Raw genomic sequence first — 17,899 nt, 5'->3', positions numbered from 1 at the left:
ATTTTATCCCTTTGAGGTTATAATGAAGTCCATTCCACATTCAGCCCCTGATTGGATGCCTTCATAACCACCCTAATATCTTGGTTCCAAAACTAAAAATCGGGGTTTGAGTGCTTGACTGCATCTGGGAAAGCCCTTGAAGATGCTAATCTTTTAGGAATAGATCTCCTAGAGCAAGGGTCTTCAAACGTGGCAACTTTTAAGACTTGTGGACTTCAACTCACATTTTTAATTTGGGGTTCTTTTTTAACTGACTACAGGGTTAATTTAATTTTTTTTAATTTGGTTCTTAATTTTTGTATTTTGGATTTTTAATTCCCTGTAAACCGCCCTGAGTCCTCAGGGAATAGGGCGGTATATAAATATAATTAAATAAATAAATAAATAAATAAACTCCCAGAATTCCTCAGCCAGCTTTGCTGGCTGAGGAATTCTTGAAGTTGAAGTCCACAAGTCTTAAAGTTGCCACGTTTGAAGACCCCTGTCTTAGAGCAGCATTTATTAACCTTGGGAACTTTAAGACGTGTGGACTTCAATTCCCAGAATTCCCCAGGCTGCATGGTGCGTGGGGAATTCTGGGAGTTGAAGTCCACCCATTAAGACGGCTGATAAGTACTGTCCTTAGAAGCACCTAGAGTTTGTTCTTGTGTTTAAAAAACAGACACATCAAAGCAGGCGTCTCTCCATTCCGAGAGAAGGAGCAAGGGTGCTTCTGTGCAGGCGCAGAAGGCATTTCTCTCTCCTTATAACTTCGGAAAGATTTAGCTCCTCTGGCATGCGTGAGCATGAAAACAAAATGAAAAAATCCCGATGGCTTTCAAGGGCTCTTAAAGAACTCGTGCGCCGCCGATGTGCAATTTCTTCATGAGTCATTCAACCCACAAGTTTCCCGCACAGAAAAACCTAGTTGTGACTATCACATTCCAGGTCAATGGAACACAAAATAAGGAGGCCTTGCTTCACTGATGAATGGCCGATTCTGGGGCAAGAGGATCAGTCTCTTCTAACCAGGTCAGAAAATGACTAACTGACATGTTGATTCAGAGGGCTAAGTTGGGTGAAGGTTCATCTTGGTTAAAAGAAGCTGGTTTGCTTTTGGGTAAGGCAAGTTGGGTGAATTCCAGCCATTGGTTTAATTGGTGGGGGGACCCATGATGTGACCCCAGAAAATAGGCCTAGTGGTTAAAGCACCAGGTTAGAAAGTGGGGGGCCATGAGTTCTAGTCCTGCCTTAGCCGTGAAAGCCGGCTAGGTGACTCTGGGCCAATCACCAGGAAGCTGTGACTTCTAGTCCCGCTTTAGGCAAGAAAGGCCACTGGGTGACTTTGGACCAATCAGCAGGAGAAGGTGAGTCCTAGTCCCGCCTTAGGTGTGAAAGTTGATTAGGCGTCCTTGGGCCAGTCCTTCTCTCTCAGCCCAACACACCTCACAGGGTTGTTGTTGTGGGGAAAATAGGAGGAGGAAGGAGTATTAAGTATGCAATAGTGACGAATATCTGTAGCTTGGGTGTAGGATGAGGGTGAAGCTTCGTTTTCTGAGCTTGTGTTGGTTTCCGAACATTTCGTTACCCGGCAGAGTTTAGGGGATGTCAGTGTCAGGGGTTCTTCTGTTTGGCCCTATGATAGATAGATAGATAGATAGATAGATAGATAGATAGATGGATGGATGGATAGATAAATGTCTAGTTTATTATTTTACTGATTTTATTATTTTATTTTATTTTACTAAGTTTTTTATTTCATTGTCATTTTATTGTACTTATTTTATTGTACTTTTTATTTTTTCATTCATTTATTTATTACTTTAGTTTAGGGTAGGCCTAATTTAATGAAAAGAAGGACCAGGGATGACATGATAGCAACCTTCCAATATTGGAAGGGCTGCTACAAAGAAGCGGGGTGTGTGTGTGTGTGTGTGTGTGTGTGTGTGTGTGTCTGTGTGTGTGTGTGTGAAGCTCTTCTCCAAAGCCCCTGAAGGCAGGACAAGAAGCAACGGATGGAAACTCATCAAGGAGAGAAGCAACCTAGAACTAAGGAGAAACTTCCTGACAGTGAGAACAATTAATCCGTGGAACGACTTGCCTCCAGAAGTGTTGGGTGCTCCAACCCTGGAGGTTTTTAAGAAGAGATGGTACAGATTCTCCTGCCTGAGCAGGAGGATGGACTAGAAGACTAGAAGACCTAGCCTTAAGGCCCCTTCCAACTCTGTTAAATATAGACTTGCAAAAGCTGGATGGGGCTACAATTAATAGGTTTTTCCCCTGAGGCTCAGCATGTTTTGACTCTGTTGAAAGTCCAGCCTGCTTTAACTGGTTTCTGATCCAAAGTCTTGGGGAAGTTCATTCTGTTGTTTAAGCATGTTGTGCAAGTGCAGTCAATATATCTGCAGCCTTAGACTCCTTCCTACACCCAAATGAATGCCGCCGCTCCGCCTGTTGCTGTCATCCTGCAATCCAGCTGGTTCAGCTGGTGAGGCTCAGGAATTTGTGGGTGTAAAGCAGGAAGGAGACTGGGGAGCCATGAAGTTGGAAAACAAGTGATGAAGGTCCCGAGATGGAGTACTCCCTGGAGACTCGGTTCCTTTGCTGAAGGTGAGAAAACGGAGCCGTTTTCCGTAGCAGGAGGGGAGTAGAGCGGAGTGGGTAGAACTGGAAAGGAATGGGAAGTTTCTGTGGGATCCTGGAAGCCTGATTTGAGCGTTACATCGTTCGGAAGCAGGAAACTCCAGTTAAGAGATCTTGAATTCTGATCTGGGGCAAGGAGAGTGGTTGCGTGTTTAGAACAGGGGGCCTCCAAACTTGGCAACTTGAAGACTTGTGAACTTCAACGCCCAGAATTTGCCGGCCCTGGGAATTCTGGGAGTTCAAGTCCACAAATCTTGAAGTTACCAAGTTTGGAGAGCCCCTGGGTTAGAACAAAGGACGGTCCTCCCTAGATATTAGTAGTTGAGGGCCACCTTCATCCTTTCTCCTCTCAAATTCTCCTCCCCAAATTATCCTTTGGGAATATTCCTATCCAAATTAGACATAGAGAAAACTTGGAGTTCCACAGTAGACTGTCTGCGAGTCTAGACATTGGAAAGTAAAGAGGATCCGACGGAAGAGAATAACTGCAGCTCAGGGCTGAACTGTGGGGTCCTTGGTGTTCTCTGAGCTTGGTGGTTTTCTTGCAGACGTTTCATTACCCAACTAGGTGACACCTTTAGGGTTTCTGCAACTTTCCCTAGCACCGCTGACGTTACCTAACTGGGTAATGAAACCTCTGCAAGAAAACCACCATGCGCAGAGAGTATCAGGGACCCAACAGTAAAGAGGAACTTTGGAGCTAGGTGACTGATGGATTATGTGTTCTCAAGCTTTTAGATAAGTTTTCTCCAGGAAGCTCTCTTCCCATCCTGGTCTTCAGGTCTTCCAGTATTTTATCCATAGCTGATGAATCCATCCATTTGATGCTGTCCATCCTCTTCTCTTTCTTTCCACCTTTGCCAGTATTATGGACTTCTCAAGAATGCTAGGGGGTTGATGAAGATAGGTATAGATAGATGGATGGATATATCTATATCTGTATCTATATCTATATCTATATCTATATCTATATCTATATCTATATCTATATCTATATCTATATCTATATCTATATCTATATCTATATCTATATCATCTATCTATCTATCTATCTATCTATCTATCTATCTATCTATCTATCTATCTATCTATCTATCTATCTAGATATAGATATAGATGGATAGATGGATAGATGGATAGACAGACAGACAGATAATAGAATAGAATAGCATAGGAAATAATAGAATAGAATAGAATAGAATAGAATAGAATAGAATAGAATAGAATAGAATATAATAGAATAGAATAGAATAGAATAGAATAGAATAGAATAGAATCTTTGTCATTTTGAATATACACTAATTGGCATACATTAAAATGAAATTTCATTTCATATAGCTCTAAAAGGGTTACCACCTTCAATATACACTACATAAATATGACAAAAATAAATGCAGACTAATACATATGCGCACATATATTCTGTGACACAGCGAAAGAAAACAGTCTAGTTCGGGTTATGTATACATATCCATGGCGAGAAAGACAAATCTTGCGAGTTTACCAGACGGATGGCAAAGGGAACAAAGCTATTACAGAATCAGGTAGTCCTGCTAGAAATACTTCAAAACCTCCTCTCAGAGGAGCAACAGAAACAGACCATAAAGTGGGTGTGTGGGGTCCCTAGCAATGCTTTGAGCTCTGAGCACATAACGCTTATAAGCAGCATCCTGAATTCCAGAATAGTTGAAGATAGATAGATAGATAGATAGATAGATAGATAGATAGATAGATAGATAATTCTTTATTGGCCAAGTGTTATTGGAGAAACAAGGAATTTATCTCTGGTGCATAAGCTCTCAGTGTACATACAAACAACAAAGTGATAGTTCATCTATCATAGCTCATATCTGCAATCATTATTCATAAGATGCAACAACAAGTGATGACCATAGATATCAATAGGAGAAGGCTATAGGAAAGATGAGAAAAGACGAGAAGAAAAGAAAAGAAAGATGAGAAGACGACAAGGATAATAGCAATACAGCTCTACGACCTGGGTAAATATCTTTAGGCCTAAGAGACTGCTGTGGAAGTTAGGTGTTCAGCAGAGTGGTGGCACGGGAGAAAAAAAAAACTACCTTTGTGTCTAATTGTTTTGGCATATAGTCCCCTATAGCAGCGTCCAGAAGGGAGAAGTCGAAACGGTTTATATCCAGGATGTGAAGGGTGTGTATATATTTTCTCAGCCCTCCTTCTGGTTCGTGCAGTGTACAAATCCTCAGTGGAAGGCAGGCTAGTTGCACTTGTGTTTTCTGCAGCCCTAACTATCAGCTGAAGTCTGTATTTCTGTCCTGTTTGGATGCTGTTACGAACCAGACAGTTACTGAGGTACAAATGACAGACTCCATTATTCCTCCGTAGAACTGTATCACCAGATCCTTGGGCAATCTGAGCTTTCTGAGGTTGGGAAAGATCTTGGAATCCACGCCTAAGGTTGGAGATCTCTCGCCAGCCTGGACTTTGCCCCCTGTTCGGGAGGGGACCCTCGGTCACCTGGCCTCTTGGTGGGGCTAAATGGGCTCTTAATATTCCAGGACATTCCTGGCAGCCAATGAGTCAAGCTTGGCCGAGTTTGACGCCACTTCTCACATTCTCTCCTTGAAGGCTTTTTGTACTCTCAAGAGGATGGTCAGGACTTGGAAGAAACGTCAGCCTGGATTGTGGCACTCCGGAAAGATCAGATGTAGTCTTGGGAGCCCCTAAGAATTCTCCCCATAGAATGGAACAAAGCTGGAATTCGAGGGCTTGACTGACACACACACACACACACACACACACACACACACACACACACACCTTTTCAAGCTACAATTCGACGTCTATATTTTGGGAGATTTGTGTGCTCCAGCAAGCAGCTTGCCAAAGGAGAGAATGAAGGAGGTTGTCGATAAGCATCTTTCCTTGAGAGGTAAGCGGTAGATCTGGGAAGAAGGGATGGGAAATTTTAATGAGGACTTGCCTGGTCATGACTTGCGATGAAACTGGCTGGGTTTTTGTCACGTGGAACTGACCAGCTGTTGGAGACTTCCAACAATTTTGGCGAGTTAGTCAACTCAGATTCAGGAGCGGGATGCCTCCCTATTAATCAGTGAAAGCATTTTGTTTATTTCATGACAGTTTATTTCTAGCGCTCTCTTATTAAAGAGATAGTAACCACCAGAATGCAGAGTAACAGAGCTGGAAGGGACCTTGGAGGTCTTCTAGTCTAGCCCTCTGCAGGAGACCTTATAGAATTCCGAACAAAGGGCTTTTCTTAAAAACCTCCAGTGACGGAGCACCCACAATTTCTGCAGGCAGTTCTTTCCATTTTAAGTGGCTGGTAAAGAAGCTGGTTGTTTTAGAACAGTGTTCCCCAACCTTGGGAACTTGAAGATGGGTGGAATGAACTCCCAGAATTCCCCAGCCAGCATGATAGTCAACTTGAAGATGGGAGGACTTCAGCTCCCAGAATTCGCCAGCCAGCATGCTAGTGAACTTGAAAATGGGAGGACTTCAGCTCCCAGAATTCTCCAGCTGGAGAATTCTGGGAACTGAAGTCCACCCACCTTCAAGTTCCCGAGCTTGGGAAACACTGTTTTAGAAGATGGCAGAATGGGGTGGGGAAGCTTGATCTACCACATATTAGTGAGCTACTAGATCCCCCAGCCATCAGGCCCAATGGTGAGGGATATTGGCAGCTATCATTTAGGCGTATCTAGAGAGTCACCAAGGGACGCGGTGGCTCAGTGGGTTAGGATGCTGAGCTTGTCAATCAGAAGGTCGGCAGTTTGGCGGGTCGAATCCCGAGTGCCGCGTAACAGAGTGAGCGCCTGTTACTCGTCCCAGCTTCTGCCAACCTAGCAGTTCGAAAGCACGTAAAAATGCAAGTAGAAAAATAGGGACCGCTACGGTGGGAAGGTAACAGCGTTCCATGCGCCTTTGGCGTCTAGTCATGCCGGCCACATGACCACGGAGACGTCCTTGGACAAGCGCTGGCTCTTCGGCTTTGAAACAGAGATGAGCACCGGCCCCTAGAGTCGGAAACGACTAGCACGCATGTGCGGGGGAACCTTTACCTTTACTTAGAGAGTCACCAGTTCTCCATGCCTGAAATGGGAAGGGTCCCTTCTGGTCGAGAGCCATTTTCAGCGAGACGAGATTGCAACTAGAAGGTGTGGTGGGAAATATAATGCACAAAAGCCAAACTTCCCCTTTCTCTCTCCTCCCCACAGCCTGTTTCCTGGCCCTATGGATTATTCTGGTCCAGGCAAGAACGATCAACATTGTGTCCATCCCGGAGGCCCCGGCCGAAGGCCAGAGTGTCACCTTCTCTGTGGAAAGAGTGCAAGGCGACATCCAGGAGGTCAACTGGTACCGAGGAGGGTCTTCTCAGGGGTCTTCAAGGATCTTCAGCTTCTTTCCCGGAAACTATAATCCGCAGCGCAACGGGGTTCAATTTACCAACAGAGAAGTTGGTTTCCACAATGGATCCATGCAGATCACTGGACTCAAGCCCAGTGACGCCGGCCGATACAACGTTGTGCTCCTTCTGCGGCCCAAAGAAATCCTCAGCGCCTCTGTCGACCTTCGGTTAGCTAGCAGCGGTAAGTACGGGTCCTCGTCTTACAACACATTGTTTAGTGGCCCTTCGGAGTGGCAACGGTGCTGAAAAAAAAAAGAAAAGGCTTCTGACTATTTTTTTTTCACCCTTACGGCCGTGGCAGCCTCCCCACGGTCACGTGATCAAAATCCAGACCTTTGGCAGCCGACTCGTATTTATGACGGTGGCAGTTATCCTGGGGGTGATGTGTTCACCTTTGGCCAGTGTTACTAACTTGATAACTGCAGTGATTCACTTAACAACGGTGGCCAGGAAGGTTATAAAACGGAGCAAAATTCACTTAACAATTCTCTTAGTAACAGAAATTATGGCCACTATTTGATAAGCTGGGTGAAGCCCTGAAAATTAAAAAAAAAGAAAAAGAAAAATCCCTAAAGATGGCTCAGCATGTGGGAATTGGCTCAGGCACGCTGGCTGAGGAATTCTGGGAGTTGAAGTCCACAAGTCATAAAAGGGCCAAGTCTGAAGACCCCTGTCTTAAAATATGCTGGCTGGGGAATTCTGGGAGTTGAAGTCCACCTATCTTAAAATACCCTAGCTGGGGAATTCTGGGAGCTGAAGTCCACCCATCTTAAAATTGCTGAGGTTGAACAACCCTAATCTCAGATGCAATCGTAATCCTCACCGAACTGTAAACTGTTGAACATCCAAGAAGTTTTATTTGAGTCCCAGCCATTGAAAGACGGTTGACCCAACAGTCACCTCTAAAACAACTTCAAAGCCTCCCTGGCTATTATGGGGTCAGGAATGGTTGGCCCTGAACCTCTGTCCTTATGTCCATTCTAGCACCACCTCTGACAACGGCGACAACAGTGACAACAGCAACAACGGTGACAACAGCAACCACAGGGACCTCACCCATTAAGGAGGTTCCCAAAGGGCCTTCACAGTTGGGCTGGATCGTGGCCGGGGTGCTGGTTGGCATTTTGCTGTGCGGTGCCCTCGGAGCTGCTATGGTTTACCGGTTTGTTTTACGGAAATCGGAACCCAGCACAGGGTAAGAGTTTCCAAATTCCTCCCCCTCCCAGTTCTGCCGCAATCCTAATCAGGTCTCTCTAGATGTTGAAATTTGAAACTATAGGGGAGTTGAGCAAGTGTTGCTGGGAAATTTATGCCTCTTAGGTTTGGTTCCGGGAAGGAAGGAGGCACCCCTACTCTCACACACACACACCCAACGATGAGCATATATCTGCACATCGGGGCAAGTGTGCAAAGGTTAGAAATGTTGACCGATCCTCATTCTCATCCAGCCCAATCTCTCTCTCTCTCTCTCTCTCTTTTTTAGGGCAGCAGGAAAATTGGATGTAGGACTAAAAAAGTCTCCTTCATCGAAACATGGTGAGTGTGCTACAAGTAGTTCTCGACTTATGACCGATCTCTTAGCGACCATTCAAAGTTATGATGGACTCCTCACCCCCCCGCCCCCCGAAAGTTACTAAACAAGAAAGATGATCAGGGGACTGGAGGCTAAAACGGTGGCAGGAATTGGGGATGTCTAGTTTAATGAAGAGAAGGACCAGGGGGGACATGATAGCAGGGTTCCAGTATCTCAAGGGCTGCCCCAAAGAAGAGGGAGTCAAGCTATTATCCAAAGCGCCTGTAGGTAGAACAAGAAGCAACGGATGGAAACTAATCAAGGACAGAGAAGCAACCTAGAACTAAGGAGAAATTTCCTGACAGTTAGAACAATTAACCAGAGGAACAACTTGCCACCAGAAGTTGTGGGTGCTCCAATACTGGGGGTTTTCAAAATAGACAGGACAATCACTTGTCTGAAATGGTATAGGGTTTCCTGCTTGGGCAGAGGGTTGAAGATCTCCAAGCTCCCTTCCAACTCTGTTATTCTATTCTATTCTATTCTATTCTATTCTATTCTATTCTATTCTATTCTATTCTATTCTATTCTATTCTATTCTATTCTATTCTATTCTATTCCATTCTATATTTTCTATTCTATTCTATTCTATTCTATTCTATTCTATTCTATTCTATTCTATTCTATTCTATTCTATTCTATTCTATTCTATTCTATTCTATTCTATTCTATTCTATTCTATTCTATTCCATTCCATTCCATTCCATTCCATTCCATTCCATATTTTCTATTCTATTCTATTCTATTCTATTCTATTCTATTCTATTCTATTCTATTCTATTCTATTCTATTCTATTCTATTCTATTCTATTCTATTCTATTCTATTCTATTCTATTCTATTCCATTCCATTCCATTCCATTCCATTCCATTCTATTCTATTCCATTCCATTCCATTCCATTCTATTCCATTCCATATTTTCTATTCTATTCTATTCTATTCTATTCTATTCTATTCTATTCTATTCTATTCTATTCTATTCTATTGTATTCTATTCTATTCTATTCTATTCTATTCTATTCTATTCCATTCCATTCCATTCCATTCCATTCCATTCCATTCCATTCTATTCTATTCCATTCCATTCCATTCCATTCTATTCCATTCCATATTTTCTATTCTATTCTATTCTATTCTATTCTATTCTATTCTATTCTATTCTATTCTATTCTATTCTATTCTATTCTATTCTATTCTATTCTATTCTATTCTATTCTATTCTATTCTATTCTATTCCCTGTTCTGTTCTGTTCTACTCTACTCTGTCCCAGATTCAAAGTTCTGATGGGTGCCCCATCCCCTGCAGTCACGTGATCGTATGTGGGGTATTTGGCACTTGTCAATCCACCTGCATTCATTCATTCATTCATTCATTCATTCATTCATTCATTCCTCCAATTTATGTGTCACCCATCTCATCAGAGACTACTCCGGGAATCTTACAAACCTTCAAACTAGTACGGGTAGTTCTTGCCTTACGAGCAGAGCTGAGCCCCAAATATTTGTTGCTAAGTGAGGCATTTGTCGAGGGAATTTTGCCCCACTTTTATGACCTTTCTTGCTGCAGTTGTCAACTCAGTCATACGGTCGTTAAATGAATCCAGCTTCCCCGTTGACTTTGCTTGTCAGAAGGTCACAAAAGGGGATCACATGACCTCCGGGACACTGCGACCGTCATAAGCGTGAGTCGGTTCCCAAGCGTCTGAATTTCGACCGGGCTGCAACGGTCGTTAAGTGTGAAAAATGGTCACGAGTCCCTTTTTTTCCAGTGGCGTTGTAACTTTGAATGGTCGCTAAGCGAGTTGTTGCAAGCTGAGGACGGCCCGTACCATTAAAATAATAAAACAATAAATAAGAAGGGCTGTGTGTAGCATCCTACGGTTTTGCTTTCCTAAGGCCATTCCCCCATTCCATTCCAACTCCCCAGGTGGGTTAGTGATGACCGGATACCCTTCTCTTTTGTTCTCCAGATGACAAGGAACCCATTTATGAGGTGTTTGAGTCCCCGGAAGGAACACCAAGGGATCCATTGCCGCTCTCTGGCCCTCTTCCGGTGAGTTTCCACCTGTCTTCTCCTTGGTTTCTTCCAAGATTGAGCAGGGAAGGAGGTTGAGGGCTTAGCAGACGGGCCGAGCCCAACGTGGGCCAGATTCTTGAGTCTTGACTTCAGAAGAGGCATCTATGTTTCCTGCAAAAGAAGATTTCACAGACTGAGGTCCCATTTCCCCCCCACCCCTCACCACCACCACCACCACCGTTGGAAGAACAGATGTCTCACAGGCAAAGAGCAGCTTCTGATTTGCAGTTCAACCCAGACCTTCTGCTTTTCTAGAGCAGAGGTCTCCACACTGGGCAGCTTTTAGACTTGGGAGTTGAAGTCCACAAGTCTTAAAGTTGCCGGGGTTGAGAAACTCTGTTCTGTAGGCATGGATGGGTTAGGATTTACCTCTGCTTTCCCATTCTTTCTATGTGGGAGTAGGATTGTTTTCTGTCTGTCTGTCTGTCTGTCTCTCTTGTCTGTTTGTCTCTCTTATCTGTCTGTCTGTCTGTCTGTCTGTCTATCTATCTATCTATCTATCTATCTATCTATCTATCTATCTATCTATCTATCTATCTATTCTTCTACCTACCTACCTACCTACCTTATCTATCTATCTATCTATCTATCTATCTATCTATCTATCTATCTATCTATCTATCTATCTATCCATCCATCCATCCATCCATCCATCCATCCATCCATCCATCCATCTATGCCTCATCTCTATCTTTTTCAATCTCATATTTGTATAGCTGCCCATCTAGGTGGCATACAAACAGCTCCAATAAATACATATAAAACAAATCAATTTTTTTTTAAAAAAAGAACACTATAAAACTGTAAAAAAAAGCGCATGAAACAAGAGGAGGTTAACTGAGAAAGGCCAGCCTTTGCAAAACCTCCCCCTGTAAAAACCAAACTGGGGTGGTGGTGGTGGTGGTGGTGGGGGGACATCAAAGCTCCGCCCCTGTTTAAAATGTGCCTAGGCAATTTGCATAAAAATGGGCAGGGCTTCCATTGCATTCCATTGTTGATTTTTTTTGTTTTCCCTTTTTTTTGTTTTGCCCTGCTTGGCTTAATGACTCTTGAACATCTCTTTTTAAAATGCAAAGTGCAAAGCCTGGAAAGCAAAGGGTTTATTTATTTATTTATTTATTATTTATTTTTTAAAAAGGACTCTTGGTTTTCCAGGTTTTCCAGGGATTTCCCCCCCCCCACCCCCATGGTTATATATTTATCTCTCCTTTTCAGCCTCTTCCAGGGACTTGCCCCACGTTGGACTCGAACTATACGGTAAGTTCCAAGTCAGCTGATTATTCTGAGCGAAAGTTTCATGTGGCTTGATTTATAAGAAGCACAAGACTGACATGAAAAGGAGCCGAAGGTTGAGATGTTGTAAAGAAATCTTTCAGCCAGTCTTCCAACAGATCCTGATAAATCACAGGTCGTCCTCGACTTACGACAGCTCATTTAATGACCGTTCAAAGTTACAACGGCACCGCAGAAAGCAGCTTAGGTTAGGACCGTTTTTCACACTTACCACCGTTACAGCATCCTCAGGCCCACGGGATCAAAATTCGGATGCTTGGCAACTGACTCACACTTACGACGGTTGCAGTGTCCCGGGGGTCATGTGATCCCCTTTTGTGATCTTCTGACAAGCGTAGTTAATGGGGAGGCCAGATTCGCTTTACAACCCTGTTACTAACTTATCAGTTGTAGTGATTCACTTAACGGCTGAGGTAAGAAAGGTCATAAAATGAGGCAAAACTCTCTTAAGAAATGTCTTGCTTAACAACAGAAATTTTGGGCTCAGTTTTGATCATAAGTTGAGGACTTACCTGTATTGATGGTTGCATAGTCAGCCAGATGTTTAGACTGGATTTTTATCTACCTGCCAAGTCCTTCCCAAGGAGCCTTGGTGGAGCAGTGGGCTAATGCCTCCTTAAGTAACACCAGCTGCCTGCAATTAGTGCAGGTTCGAGTCCCACCAGGCTCAAGGTTGAGCCTTCCAAGGTAGGTAAAATGAGGACCCAGATTGTTGGGGGCAATTAAGCTGACTTTATAATAATGCCGCTTGGGGGCCCCCGAAAGCCCTAATAAGCAGGCATATACATAGAATGAAGGCTATTGCTAAGCACATTGGTTTGTGCTTAAATTGTAAGCCGCCCTGGGTCTTCGGAGAAGGGCGGGATATAAATGGGATTAAAATAAATAAATAAAATAAATCTGGGATAGGCAGATGTGGTTGTTTGATTGTGTTCCCTTATTACCTTCTCGGAAGAGGCTTCGTGGTATCTGAAGCAGGACATTCAAACAGTGTTTTGTTCCATACAGTATCAAACTTGTGAACTCTTAAGCTTCCTCTTTCTGCTACGTATTCAAAATGGACAGTGGTGTGTGTGTGTGGGTGTGTGTGTGTGGTTAGTCGCGCAGTCAGTCAGATGTTCAGACTGGATTGGGCATTTTCACCCACCCCTCAGGGCCTTCCCAAGGACCTGCGATAGGCCGATGTGGATGTTTGGTGGTGTTAAAAGTTAGCATCCCGGGATGTCAGCTATTCCAAACCAAGCTTCCCTTTGCAATTGACTGGTGGTGATTTCTGTCAATGCCGACGGCGTGCAACTTTATTTATTGATGTAGTTCTCTCTCTTTTTTAGGATTTGCTCTACCGACACGAGTCGGTTTATTCTGAAATCAAGAGGTGATGCTATAGTTGAGAGGTTCCTGATTCTGGGATCACCTCGGATAATGACCCATCCGAGCATAAAAACAAAGTACTGTAATCCAAATATTTCTATCTTTATGGGATCCAAGAGTCTTTCTCTGCTGGACAGCAACTAACTTTAACCTATTGTTACATCCGGATTTTATTGAACCCAAGGCTGCCTCTTGATGGGATGGAGTCAAACAGAATTGGGCAGCCAGTTGGCCATCATTGTTCACCCAAAAGGCGGGCCACGATTTAGAAGATCTAGAGGGATGGAAGAAGAAATGGACAGCCAGGGCTGACACTCAATACGGACTTGACCATGCGATTCTTCTAAAAATTCTGAGGACCCCAAATAATTCACATGCAGAGAGAGAGAGAGAAAAAAAGCCATGTTCTCTCTAGATGTGTCTCTCTCTGCATGTGGATCTTGCCCAGATGTCCAGCTGACCTCAGCTTTGAGACCAGATGGTCAGCCTAGAACAGTGATGGCGAACCTTTTAGAGACCGAGTGCCCAAACTGCAACCCAAAACCCACTTATGTATCATCGGGTGCCAGATGGGCGTGGCCCATTGGGTGGGCGTGGCCCATTGGGTGGGCGTGGCTGCAGTGGTAACTGCAGACTGGGTGGGGCTAAAAAGTTCAATCAATCAATTCCAACTTTGCGAGAACTTTTTTTTTTCCCCGCGAGAAGTTGATTAATTGAACCTTTTTGGGGGGGTACATGGCGGCAGAGGGCTAAAGCGAAAAGGTTTTATAAAACCCAGCTGAAGGCCTAGGACTGGGGCGACGGCACGCGTGCCCACAGAGAGGGCTCTGCATGCCACCTGTGGCACCCGTGCCCTAGGTTCGCCACCACGGGGCTAGAAGATTGGCTTCTGCAAGACAGCCAGAAAGTGGTTGAGGACATCCCCTTGAAGATTTCAGCAATTTTGGGTTTCCATCTCCTATTTAATCCCATCGTACGTCTGCAGACATCTCCCGTCTGATGTTCTCCTTGTTTCTCTACACACCATCTTGTTAACAATCCTATCACGTTGAAACTGGTTTATTTTCATTCTATACTTTTGGGGGAGTGTGGTTTGAAATAAAGGCCCACTCTTTTGTAAGAATGGGCCACCTGTCTTGACCGCCTGTAGTGTCCTTTTAAAGAAGATGAAAGGATAAGAGAGATTCTGACCAAGCTAGGAAATTTCCAAGCCGGGTCAAAAAATAAAACACACTGTAAAAAGGTCACAGGGCAGAACGAAGATGTTTGCGATTTAGGTAAAAGATGAGATCCTCGCATTTCACTTGAGAGAATACCTCACGGTGCACCCTGGTTGTCTCCATCTTGCCTCTTGACCATACACTGCAGTCACATCTGCCTGGCTTCTTTGAAGGTGGAATGATTGATGTGAAAATAAAAAGGGAAGAAGTGAGGGAGGGAGGGAGGGAGAATTAAAAGGTGTTCTTTAGAAGAGGACATGGCTGGTGGGCTGATTGAATGACTCAAGCATGGGAAAAGAGGACTAGGGGTGACATGATAGCTGTGTTCCAGTATTTGAGGGGCTGCCCCAAAGAAGAGGGGGTCCATCTATTTGCCAAAGCACCAGAAGGCAGGACAAGAAGCAACAGATGGAAATCAATCAAGGAGACAAGGAGACATTTCCCAACAGTGAGAACAATTAATCAGTGGAACAACTTCCCTCCAGAAGTTGTGGGTGCTCCAACATTGGAGGTTTCTAAGAATAGATTGGACAACCCTTTGGCTGGCTCAGGAATTCTGGGAGTTGAAGTCCACGAGTCATAAAAGAGCCAAGGTTGCCTACCCCCTGGCATAGGGTTTTCTGCCCGAGCAGGGGGTTGGACTAGAAGACCTCCGAGGTCCCTTCCAACTCTGTTATTCTGTTAACTCTTCCTCCCTTCAGGTCGAACTGCCATATTCTGACTTCTTAATCTTGATTTGAAATTGAACCTTTCCCTGCATTCGGTTTGCACACTCCAGAGCGTTTGCTTCTGCATTTTTTTTTTTAGTGGGTTGGCTAATGATCAGCGCTTGCAGTCAGAAAACTTCCCAAAAGCAACCCTTCCTCTCCCTTTGCTCTCCTGGGCTTGTCCACAAAACTGGAACTCGTCCAGTGTGGGCCGCCTAATTAAAAGGCATGCTGCGCCTTGCCCGTTCTCAGACGCTTGGAATGTATGTGTGCCTTTAAAGAACAGGTTGTCAACAGGCAGAAATTATGTAGGTGCAGGTTTGGTTTTTTTTCTCAACCTGGAAAAAGGGAGGAAACTATTTTGTCTCCATCAAGAAACTAGGTCACCTGTTCTTAAAGGCACAGCCGAGGACCAGCACAAAAAAGAAACCTTGGCAGCAGAAGAATAAAATAACATATGTGGAAGGGACCTTGGAGGTCTTCTACTCCAGCCTCCTGCTCGAGCAGGAAACTCTATACCATTTCAGACAAATGGTTGTCAATCACCAGGAGACCGTGAGTTCTAGTACCACCTTAGGCCGGCTGAGTGACTTTGGGTCAATCGCCAGGAGGCCGTGAGTTCTAGTCCCACCTTAGGTTGGCTGGGTGACTTTGGGCCAATCACCAGGAGACCGTGAGTTCTAGTCCCACCTTAGGTTGGCTGGGTGACTTTGGGCCAATCACCAGGAGACCGTGAGTTCTAGTCCCACCTTAGGTTGGCTGGGTGACTTTGGGCCAATCACCAGGAGACCGTGAGTTCTAGTCCCACCTTAGGTTGGCTGGGTGACTTTGGGCCAATCACCAGGAGATGATGAGTTCTAGTCCTGCCTTAGGCATGAAAACCAGCTGGGTGTCTTTGGGCCAGTCACCAGGAGACGGTGAATTCTAGTCCCACCTTAGGCCTGAAAGCCAACTGGGTGTCCTTCAGCCAATTCCTTTCTCTCAGCCCAATCCACCTCTCAGGTTTATGGTGGGAGAAACAGGAGGAGGAAGAAGTAATTAGGTATGTTGACCCCCTTGAGTTACTTATGAAACAATAAAGGCAAGATAAAAAATCAAATAAATGAATTTCTCCCCCTCTCTTATAGTACATGACAAGGTAGTAGTAGATATCTCGAAGGTTCACTGTATGTACCTCCTAGTTGGTGGTATGTGGGAAGACGATGTTGGCTTGCAATGTAGCTTACAGATTAGTGATCCTAGTTAACTTGCATTGACTTGACTGAGGATGTGAAAAACCGATCAGTGCTATCATGAGCAGGGAATGCAACAAATTCTACTCCATTTCCTCCTCTTGATAAAAGGAGAGGCAGTTTGGTGTAGGGGTCAAAGTATCAGACCAGAAGCTGGGAGACGGTGAGTTCTAGTCCCAGCTTAGACACAAAGCCAATAAGTGGCCTTGGCCCAGTCACTTTCTCTCGGCCTTTAGGAAGAAGGCAATGGCAATGATTTAAAGTCATGAGATAAGGGAAAAAAATATTGCTCTAATCCAGTTTACACCAAATTATTATATGTCTCAATTTTATCTTGTCCATTACATTCATACATTGACTAGAACTCACCATCTCCTGGTGATTGGCCCAAAATCACCCAGCCAACCTAAGGTGGGACTAGAACTCACCGTCTACTGGTGATTGGCCCAAAGTCATCACTTCTTTTTCACTAAACATCTACCTCTTTTTTCAGGCACCGGGATAGTTGGCTTGCAGCCTTGAAACCCAACTATTCCTTTCTTGCACTGCTGCTGTGGCATTTGCGAAAACCTTGCAAAATGGTCTTGTGACCACAAAGCGCGGCGTGGTTATTAACCACCAGAGTTGGTGAAGCGACTGGCAGTTTTGTGAGCCAACAACGCTTGCAATGTGTGCTAAGGCTCTTATTAAGAAATTATCTTAAATTATCAACTGACTGCTGACTGGAAAGGGGGGAAAAAAACACGTGTTGGGTGTTTACGCTATTCCCTTTCTCGTTCTCCGGACAGGGTCAGAAATGTTGTGAAAAAGACTAACATTGGTAGTCCTTGACTTACGACCTCAGTCGAGCTCAAAACTTCTGTCGCTAAGTGAGACATTTGTTCAGTGAGCTTTGCTCCATTTTACAACCTTGCTGGCCACAGCTTTTCAGTGAACCACTGCAGTTGTTAAGCTAATAACATGGTTGTTAAGTGAATCTGGCTTCCCCGTTGACTTTGCTCGTCAGAAGGTCGCAAAAAGGGATCAGGTGATCCCAGGGACGCTGCAACCGTCATAAATACGAGTCGCTTGCCAAGCATCTGAATTTTGATCAAGTGACCGTGGGGATGCTGCAATGGCCGTTAAGTGTGAAAAATGGTCCTAAGTCCCTTTTTTCAGGGCTGTTGTAACTTCGAACGGTCGCTAAATGAACGGTTGTAAGTCGAGGACTGCTTGCAAAAGGGTTAAAACAAGGAGGTGTTGGGGAGCTGAATTTCCAGCAGTTGTAAGTTGTGTTGCAAAGGCTGCTGGGATTGTAGTTTAATAACCTCTCAAGTACCCTCCCCTATAAAACATATGCAGTCCAATAAAGAAATGTTCATTAAAAGACGCCAAAAAGTCTTCATAGGCAATTGCTTAA

At 44.3% G+C, this 17,899-nt stretch overlaps 1 protein-coding gene across 3 annotated transcripts; it reads left to right on the top strand.

Annotated features, from left to right (window-relative positions):
- The first annotated feature begins 2,082 nt into the window (after window positions 1-2,082).
- LOC310644514 (cell adhesion molecule CEACAM19-like) lies at window positions 2,083-14,582 on the top strand. 3 transcript variants are annotated; one of them, XM_083369598.1, is made up of 8 exons: window positions 4,923-4,953; window positions 5,230-5,533; window positions 6,837-7,208; window positions 8,012-8,222; window positions 8,511-8,563; window positions 10,571-10,653; window positions 11,893-11,934; window positions 13,302-14,582. In XM_083369598.1, exons 2-8 carry the CDS (start codon window positions 5,497-5,499, stop codon window positions 13,347-13,349), a joined length of 846 nt encoding a protein of 281 aa, XP_083225724.1. In that variant the 5' UTR covers window positions 4,923-4,953; window positions 5,230-5,496; the 3' UTR covers window positions 13,350-14,582. The 3 variants fall into 3 exon arrangements, with proteins under 3 accessions (XP_083225726.1, XP_083225725.1, XP_083225724.1); XM_083369600.1 differs by lacking the exons at window positions 4,923-4,953; window positions 5,230-5,533 and adding an exon at window positions 2,083-2,589; XM_083369599.1 differs by lacking the exon at window positions 10,571-10,653 and having other exon boundaries at window positions 4,893-5,533.
- Window positions 14,583-17,899: the final 3,317 nt, after the last annotated feature.

Source organism: Vipera ursinii (genome assembly GCF_947247035.1).
Source record: "Vipera ursinii genome assembly, chromosome: 9".
Taxonomy (NCBI): Eukaryota; Metazoa; Chordata; class Lepidosauria; order Squamata; family Viperidae; genus Vipera; species Vipera ursinii.
Note: the sequence above shows the minus strand (reverse complement) of the source record. Positions and strands in the feature narration are given on the sequence as shown.

What these genes read in the sequence shown, in the direction of transcription:
- LOC310644514 (XM_083369600.1), top strand. Translation starts at nt 2,538, where the DNA reads ATGAAGGTCCCGAGATGGAGTACTCCCTGGAGACTCGGTTCCTTTGCT. An exon ending in GTCTCCTTCATCGAAACATG is followed by an intron (nt 8,564 to 10,570) that starts GTGAGTGTGCTA and finishes TTTGTTCTCCAG; the next exon opens with ATGACAAGGAACCCATTTAT. An exon ending in CGTTGGACTCGAACTATACG is followed by an intron (nt 11,935 to 13,301) that starts GTAAGTTCCAAG and finishes TCTCTTTTTTAG; the next exon opens with GATTTGCTCTACCGACACGA.